This window comes from Zea mays, chromosome 2, assembly GCF_902167145.1.
Source record: "Zea mays cultivar B73 chromosome 2, Zm-B73-REFERENCE-NAM-5.0, whole genome shotgun sequence".
Taxonomy (NCBI): domain Eukaryota; kingdom Viridiplantae; phylum Streptophyta; class Magnoliopsida; order Poales; family Poaceae; genus Zea; species Zea mays.
This window is the reverse complement of record NC_050097.1, coordinates 144,979,182-144,987,580: the sequence shown is the minus strand read 5'-3', so window position 1 is coordinate 144,987,580 and position 8,399 is coordinate 144,979,182. Positions and strand designations below refer to the sequence as shown.

The following is an 8,399-nucleotide window of genomic DNA, read 5'->3' as shown; positions in this document are numbered from 1 at the left end:
CTGTTCTTATTTTGTGCTAAGCTGAACGGTGCTTGGTTGTAGTGAGCACAAAGCGATCTTTCTAGCTTACTCGAGGTAGCAGGCAACTGGCGACTGGTGAAACCACAGACTGGTGCCACCAAAGTGGAAGAAATACACTCAAAGAACCATCCTGTCAGTCTCCTTATCATAGAGCATTCACCTTTTCTTGCAGGTAACTTGGGCTCGACTTACTAACACGAGCAATAGTCTGATAACGCTACAAGACACCGATGTGCAATGGTCGCCGCTCTCTTTGGGATTATGCAGAGGTCAGAGAAACAAATAGCTATATTTTTCAAAGAAAAAAAAATAAGAACAGGTATCCTACTGTCTCCATTCTCTTATTATGATTTATGATGTTAGGAACAACTAGATAGTGTTGCCGGCAAAGCACCAATACTATCACCAAATATTATTGCCCAATTTACTATAAGAACACAAAATCTTATTCTTGTAATTTCCTAAATCCTAACGAATAGGAAAAGAGGGCCACCCAACTTACAAAGTCTTTTTTGTTTGCATAGGATTATCTGTAATTCTGAATGAAAATTTGTGTGGCACCGTTGAAGAGCTAAAGCTAAGCAGGGAGTGCCTTGCCTGCTCCTTCTCTGTTACAAGCCTACAAGGTAACATAGTTCTACTTTGCACTTTTTACCTCAGTGCTCTACATATTAGAACATGCACTTGTATGGTGGAAGTTTGCTTCAAAAGTAAAGATATTGATATTTTGGATCTTAGACCCCTGAATACATGCACTTTTTACCTCAGTTCTATCAAAGAGCTGTGTAAGAAGTTGATTCAGCGAGTACGATGTGATTTTTTTTGGAAGGGGTTATCTGTGGATGTATTATGTCATTGAGTGTGCTGCTGATCTACAAGTTTTTGTTTTAATTTTCCTTTCCTTTTTAATGCAGGAAACTCGAATACAATAGTGGCTCTTGCTGGGAACAAGGCTGATTTGTTAGATACGAGGCAGGTGTCAGCAGATGTATGTTAATGTGCTTCTCAAGTTCTATTTTTAACACATTCATGAGCTACCACATTTGTTTATGTAGCTGCTGCCATCTTCATTCTTTAGTGATTTCTCATCCTAGAAGCTTTTGCATTCAATCGCTGCATCTTTATCGGCCAACAATATGTTTCATAGTGGTAGGGAACACAGAATGTCTTTTTAGTGATTACTTCCAGTTTGATGTCTCGTGTAAGCTGGGACCTGGGAGCATGAAAATGTTGGTGCATGATAGCAGTAATGTTTTTTTGTCTTCCTCTTGTTTGATTGTGATGGTGTCTACTGAACCAAAACAAAATACATTAGGTAACATTATCCTATGCTGCAGGAAGCAAAGGCGTACGCTCAAGAGAATGGTCTCTTCTTCATGGAAACTTCTGCCAAAACAGCTACCAATGTGAACGACGTGTTCTATGAGATTGGTGAGTAACTAGCATTTAAACACACAGACAGTGTGCTGCTGCTCAATCATTTACCCACTGTCACTATTACATCCTCATTTCAGTGAAGAAACTGCTTCAAGGGCAGCAGGTTCAGAACCCACAAGGCAGGATGGTTCTCAACCAGAGACCACCTGAGAGGATGTTTGTTAAATTGCAGGTAGGTTACTGACTGCACTTGTTTGTGAATACTTGGAGTGACCACAACTAAGTCACACAATGAAACTTTACTTTCCATAGTGTAACCTGGTAACTGGTAACCATTCATAATATTTCGTTTTTACATTTTTGATATCAATATCCATTAATATGTTTCCCTGTTTTGTTTGTAAATCAGCCGGACTTCTGATAGAATGAACTGAAAGACTTCTCTAACAAAAGTGGACCTGAGGGGAGCAAGAGTGCTGAAAGTAGTCCAATGTTTTTAGATGTTCTCGAATGTTATCTGAAATATGAGGTTTATCTCTTGCTTGATCAACAATAGAAGCAAAACATCATCCTATTGTATTTCATTCTGGTTGTGTTTTCTACAGGAGGAATCCAATGGGAAGCGGTGCATATCGACCAAGCGCGGTGGCACGGAGGACAACCCGAGAATGGTGGAAAGAAGCAGGGGAAGGACAACACAACGAAGCCCCCCTAGCTGCCCAAGGACTACATCCATGTCTGGGCAAGGCGTGGCGAGCAAGGCATGGCGAGGCGATGGACTCTCACAACCTCATGGAGAGGGTACATTTCCCTAAGGCTCTGTTGCACTATTATTTCTTTGCATCGTCATCCTTGCTGGCTACAGAGATTTGTGTGTTGAGTTTTTTCCTTGCTTCTTATGTATAATTCATCTGAGATGGGAGAAGATCAGCTAGCAGATGAAGCCGCTATAGGATCTCGTGCTGAGTTGCAACAAGGTAACCGAGAAGACACTCTCACTCACTCACTCAATTAACATCAGGCACTTGCTGTCACTCGAGTAGTTTGGTGTGCTGCTTAGGTTTGAATTCAGAGTAAAATGTTTCTCATTTTTGGGTGGTGGGCAAGGCAGTGATGCTCGATGAAATCATAAACTATATCAACTATGTCAAGTGCAGCTGAAGGCTCACACTTCAGTCGCCTCAATCCCCAGCATGCAGAGTAGATTTATTTTCATGTGAGTGCTGCAATTAAAATAGCCGCTCTTGTTCTATGACAAAAATCAAGGGCCTTATTTTCATGAGCTGCAATTGTTAGTGCTCAGTACACTCGAACCATATCAACTATATGGGGGAAAGAATGTTACTAATTTGTGACGAAGTAGCATCTTTGGTGAAGAATTTCATGATGAAACATCGCAGACAGATAGTAATGGAAGGTTGACATTCATTTGCAGATAAGGACGTGCCAAGAATGGAGGAACAAAACCATGAAGACTACAACTGAGAGCCGTAGTTGACCGAGTCGTTTAAGCAGAACATGCCTTTTTAACACAGAGAATGTAATATGTCTTAGTGGCATAATACACAAATCTTAAAAGTTCTTTAATGGCATAATCAAGACAATCACAATAAGCTAGATAAGGTTTTAAACCTGAACTAAAGTCATGAAGTTGACGACAGTTCCAAATTTTGTTCCCCACAGCCAAACCAAGAACCAAGTCCTCACACAGAGAAGAATCATGCACGGGCTTCAGGCCAAGCTCCTGCTACACCAGTATCTGCCATCATTACTCTGCATAACAGCACACATAAATGTGAGATATATGTATTCTACAAAGCTCTCCAGGAAGAAAGCATTGTATTTTCGCTTGTTTGCATACCCGTTAACGAGGGAGATGCATATTTGTCACAGTTTTACATGTTATTTAGCCTTTTCTTGTAGAGCTCCATGTGCAGAGTCTAATTGATGCTCCTTTTCCTCTCAGTAGTGCAGATTACAATGTCCATACCAAGATCAGCTGGGAATGCTGAAAGATGTGCTTTCATTATTGCACTCTGAAAGTTATGCATACATGACTCATGGTACAATTATATAGGTATACCTATTAATCTCATGCTTTATAACCTCTATGATTGATATAATAATTTTCACTTCTTTTTTACTGTTCATCGAATTTTGTTCATAGCTACAGTTTGAGATTGTTGTTTTTCATGTATATGCAATTTCTTAAAGAAATTATATTGCCTCATGTTGACTGCTAACTTAATAACCTGCAGCTACTTACTTTCTTTGAAGCAAAATGAAGTCTGTGCTACATATTAATACATGTAAAAGTTAGAGCTTTGTACTTTCTTTAAAGTTGGCTGGTATAACTTTCAGTTCAAACTCTTTACTAAAATGTTGTAAACTTATGTATGTCAATATCTTGTTACTTATAACCAGTTTGCTTTTCTTAAAGGTTGAGTTTTGTTACGTGTTGGCTGACAGATGTAGTGATGTTCTAGCATGTTAACCACGACTACATTGACTGCGGTGCCTAGGGCCTTGAGGCCTTCCTCCTGCTCCTTGACTGGAAGGTGAATTCTGTCGCAGATTTTCCAAAGAGCAAGTCATTCGTGAAGAAGACGAAGCAAGGCCGCATCCAAAAGGTAACTGCTCGGGCAAACGCCGCTGTCTCTCGAGGTGCTCCCCCAAACCCTACGGCCCTACCTGACGCCGTCGTTGCCTCTTCGCAGGTCGTCAGGGAGCACTACCTCCGCGATGACATCTACTGCGGCTTCGTCCCCTGCACCACCTGCGCCGCAGCCGCGGAGCGAAAGCTCGGCGCCGCTGCCGCCGCCATCCTCATTGTCGACACCAACATCGTGCTCCACCAGGTAACTGAAGTGTTCCTCCATCTCCCGCTTAGCCTAGGTGTGAGGGTGCGCTGGGATGATGAGTTAAGATGCTACGTCAGATCGATTTGCTGGAGAACCCGGTGATTGAGGATGTCGTCCTGCTGTCAGTGATGCTGGACGAGGTGAAGAATAAGAACCTTTCAGTTTTCAACAGGATCAAGGCACTGTGTATCAACAAAGCACAGAGATTCTATGTTTTCGCCAACGAGCAGCACAGGTGAGTTGTATTCTACCATCATGTCCCTGCCCGTTTGTATTTCTGTTTCAGTTGGGGTGCTCTCTTCCTATTTGAACCAAAAGGTTCCATGTCCAGTTTTATAGTCAATTGACTATTTTATGATAAAGCTGCTGGAGTTAGTAGTAACCTATTGAACTTTTGTGGTAGGAAGCTAACAAACCTCCGGACAGTTGGTTTGATCTCAAAGTAAACACACATGTCTATGTAACTGGTTTGCCTGATGATGTCACGGTGGAGGAGGTAAATTGCTTCTACCAACTAACTCTACATTTCATTTCTCTTATAGAGATAATTTTGTTTAATGACCATGTAGCAAATGCTTAATTATTTGGTTATTTAAAAAGTACTTGTTCTGCACTTGTGATGCTGGATTTCTTTTGCAGATTGTGGAGGTATTTTCCAAGTGCGGAATAATAAAGGAGGTATACTTTTAGTCTGCTATGTTGCAAAGACAAAATTGTTGTGCTGTAACATTCATTCTTGATGTTGTTTTGATGTTTCTCACTCGTGGAAAGAATTAGTTGTCAGTATTTGGACTAATTATAGTTGCGATCTGAGAACGCAACTAATTGGAATACTGGCAAAGGAACTATGCTAACTTATCAGAATCTTGGGACCTTAAATTAATCATGTCAAGGCTGTTCATTATTGCACTGTTCAACTCATCAATTATGTATTTTACTATCTAACCAAGCATTTAGCAAATTTTAGTTGTCCTTGCAGCATGCGTTATAATACTAGATATTGGTACAACTTTCCATTGGTCATCATAGATGGATATGATATTTGTTGTTGTGGATGCCTTATAAACCGAAAAGATAACAACATTTATGTGATATTTTATTTTGAGCAGGTACTATTGTTTCTCTTATATTAATATTATGTTATAAAAGCATACGGTTGTGCTGTGGCATTTATAGTTCTTTCCTGAACGTCAAAGCATTTAGACACCTTTAAATGCTGATAATTTATAATACAGGACCCAGTGACTAAAAAGCCACGAGTGAAGATTTATACTGATAGAGAAACCGACAGGAAGAAGGGTGATGCCTTGGTGACATATTTCAAGGTATCACCTTGTTAACGTGCTCAGATTATTTGGACTCATTATGCATTTCTTTTTCACGTGCCTTCTTTTTCCAATGATTCAGGAGCCTTCTGTAGCTTTAGCGGTTCAATTGTTGGATGGGACACCATTCCGTCCTGGTGGTAAGACTCATATGTCTGTAAGTCCAACCAAATTTGAGCAAAAAGGTATTGTTTCGTGATGCCAAAATCAAATACATCAGCTACAGAACTTGTCAGCTGTCACTGATGCCATCGCATATGTACATGTTTTAGGTGATGTTTTCGTTTCAAAGAAAACTGACAAGCAAAAGAAAAGGAAGATAAAGAAGGTTGAGGACAAAATGCTTGGATGGGGTAATTTGGACTGCTGTTTTTTGACAGTTGCTTTAAATTATACAGTTGATTCAAGAATAAGGTCTTATTTCATTTGTTTTCTTGACAATTTCCTCTAACTAGGTGGGCATGATGATAAGAAGCTGATGATTCCTGCTACAGTAATTTTAAGGCACATGTTCACTCCTGCTGAGCTGAGAGTAAGTAGCTGAAATTTTCTTGACGCCTCCTGCAAAATGTGTTCTTTTGATCTGAGATAGCTCTTGTTGTACTTGGTTGCCCATTGGATCATTCAGGTTGCTCATATGAGGTTCATGCTTCATAGCAGCTTTATTTTCGTTCTTACTGGATTCTCACCGATAATATCCCGCAGGCTGATGAAGAGCTTCACGATGGTTCTGCCAAAGGGATTGTCTTCAGCCAGTTCACGTCATTCTTGGATTTGATTCAGTTTTCCTTGGGAGGGTAAGCATCAATAGTTTGTTTGTCTTAATGTGCCGTTGTCTGTTGATAGTCCAACTAATTTACAATGATTTGGCAGTCCGACATTAAGTGTGTCCAGCTAAATGGAGCCATGAACATCACCGAAAAGGGAAGAGCCATAGACATCTTCACCCATGATGCAGACTACAGGGTCTTCCTGATGAGCTTAAAAGCTGGAGGAGTCGCGCTGAATCTCACTGTAGCATCTCATGTGAGCTTAGCCAACCTTATTTCTTTGCCAACTTTTGCACAACAAAAATTTCTTAAACTTGCAGTAAACTCTACAGGGGGAGGAGACAGTTTATTTTTCTGATAGTGGGTCCATACCTTGCTGGATTATAGGTGTTCCTGATGGACCCTTGGTGGAATCCAGCGGTCGAGAACCAAGCACAGGACCGTATCCACCGAATTGGGCAGTTCAAGCCAATCAAGTTGAGTAGAGCTCGCAATGCTGATTAGTTGAATCAATCGAAATGTTTTCCCCGGTGCAACACCCCTCTCCTTTCTAACTACCTTCCGGTTGTGGTTGGGCAGGAGCACTAGGTTTGTGATAAAGGACACGGTTGAAGAGCGCATACTGCAACTGCAACAGAAGAAGCAGCTGGTGTTTGAAGGGTAACAACTAGACCTCCTCCATCGTCCATCCAGTAATGCGTACTAATTTTTATTTGAGTGCCGTTGTTCTGTGAATGCTGATGTTATGCTGCCCTGCCTATTTCTCTTTCTCCAGCACCGTGGGGGACTCGTCGGATGCCATGTCGAAGCTTACAGAGGCGGACCTCAAGTTTCTGTTCTAGATCTAAATGCTGACGTAGTTAAGCATGAGTAGGGAGGGCAGGCTATGCTAGGACTAGGAGCACTGACTTGTTGGAAGTTGGAACCCTGACGCTGCCGCTGCCATATCACCAGTATGGATGGGGTCGGCGGTGTGTAGATCGACTGCTGATGTGCTTGTTAGAACTGATGTACCAATTCTTTTAATCAAAAATAGATAAACTTGTGGCAAGCGTCATTGCGTCAGGAAGTTGACCTCCTGAAGTTATTTGATATTGTATACTGATAAGTGATAAACTAGATTATGTAGTTTCTATGATTTTTATCATATTGATTCCGTAACAACGAACGGACATATAACTATTGTGTTCCAGGAATCGACATATTGTGCTTTTTTTGTGTTTCCATGTACATTTATCTCCACCTTGTGTTGTGAGGGTTTCAGCCCTGGGCAATTCCTTTTCCCCCTTATATATAAAAAATGGTGGACCTCATGTTTAACTTCATTTTAACTTACCTTTTGTTTTAACTGTATGTTACTTTTTGCTTTGTATGAAGATCTATATAGCTACCCTAAGATTTATTCTCATGTGACTGACTATTCACTGAAATACTTGTTAATTGGCAAAATGGATTTGCAACTTAGAATGCACTTTCTGGAAATGTTCTGTGTTACCACAGAATTGCTGAGTTTAAAAAATTATATTTGCCACTTGATGTCTGGCTTTATAGTTTTTCTTTATTCATTATATATTAGGTAAACAATCTGATAAAATTACATTTTATCTTCAGTAATACACCCTATTAAGGAGTGGAAGCCAAAATCAACAAAGAAGTCACCGACCATCGATGCAGATAACAGTATAGCTGATGCTACATCTCCTTCAGCTAGCAACTGTGAAAGTGGCAACACACTGAATGTAAATGAATTGTCTGAAAAAATTTCACAAACTAACTTGCTTGAGGTGGAGCATGTTATTATTCCGGAACATCTTCGTGTGCCAGAATATGAGCAGACCAAGTTAAGGTTTGGCAGTTTCACATCTGGTTTGAATTCGGAACAAGTATCTGCCTCGACCCCACAAGACATTGAGCAACCAGAACAGTTAGGTGGACCTTTCCTAATTCTTTTAATCAAAAACAGATAAACTTGTGGCAAGCGTCATTGTGTCAGGAAGTTGACCTCCTGAAGTTATTTGATATTGTATACTGATAAGTGATAAACT

At 40.5% G+C, this 8,399-nt stretch overlaps 3 protein-coding genes and 1 long non-coding RNA gene across 4 annotated transcripts; 3 read left to right on the top strand and 1 right to left on the bottom strand.

Moving 5' to 3' along the window:
• Positions 1-892: 892 nt before the first annotated feature.
• LOC103648959 (ras-related protein Rab5A) lies at positions 893-1,615 on the top strand (the record flags this gene model as incomplete). The annotated part of the gene is made up of 3 exons (XM_020549008.1): positions 893-1,009; positions 1,359-1,452; positions 1,536-1,615. Coding segments are annotated over 3 exons (291 nt in total), but the record flags the coding sequence as incomplete, so codon positions are not given.
• A 1,185-nt stretch (positions 1,616-2,800) lies between these two features.
• Positions 2,801-3,297, bottom strand: LOC103647048 (uncharacterized). Its single transcript, XR_562630.3, has 2 exons — positions 3,260-3,297; positions 2,801-3,171 (listed from the first exon to the last, which is right to left on the bottom strand). It is a non-coding gene; the product is annotated as an uncharacterized lncRNA (long non-coding RNA).
• Positions 3,298-4,324: 1,027 nt separating this feature from the next.
• Positions 4,325-6,439, top strand: LOC103648960 (splicing factor U2AF-associated protein 2). The gene is made up of 10 exons (XM_035965078.1): positions 4,325-4,494; positions 4,578-4,584; positions 4,663-4,755; positions 4,899-4,937; positions 5,495-5,584; positions 5,667-5,724; positions 5,857-5,937; positions 6,040-6,116; positions 6,213-6,311; positions 6,431-6,439. Exons 1-10 carry the CDS (start codon positions 4,325-4,327, stop codon positions 6,437-6,439), a joined length of 723 nt encoding a protein of 240 aa, XP_035820971.1.
• Positions 6,440-6,555: 116 nt separating this feature from the next.
• Positions 6,556-7,500, top strand: LOC118476364 (DNA repair protein RAD16-like). The gene is made up of 4 exons (XM_035965349.1): positions 6,556-6,610; positions 6,742-6,830; positions 6,934-7,014; positions 7,130-7,500. Exons 1-4 carry the CDS (start codon positions 6,560-6,562, stop codon positions 7,194-7,196), a joined length of 288 nt encoding a protein of 95 aa, XP_035821242.1. The 5' UTR covers positions 6,556-6,559; the 3' UTR covers positions 7,197-7,500.
• Positions 7,501-8,399: the final 899 nt, after the last annotated feature.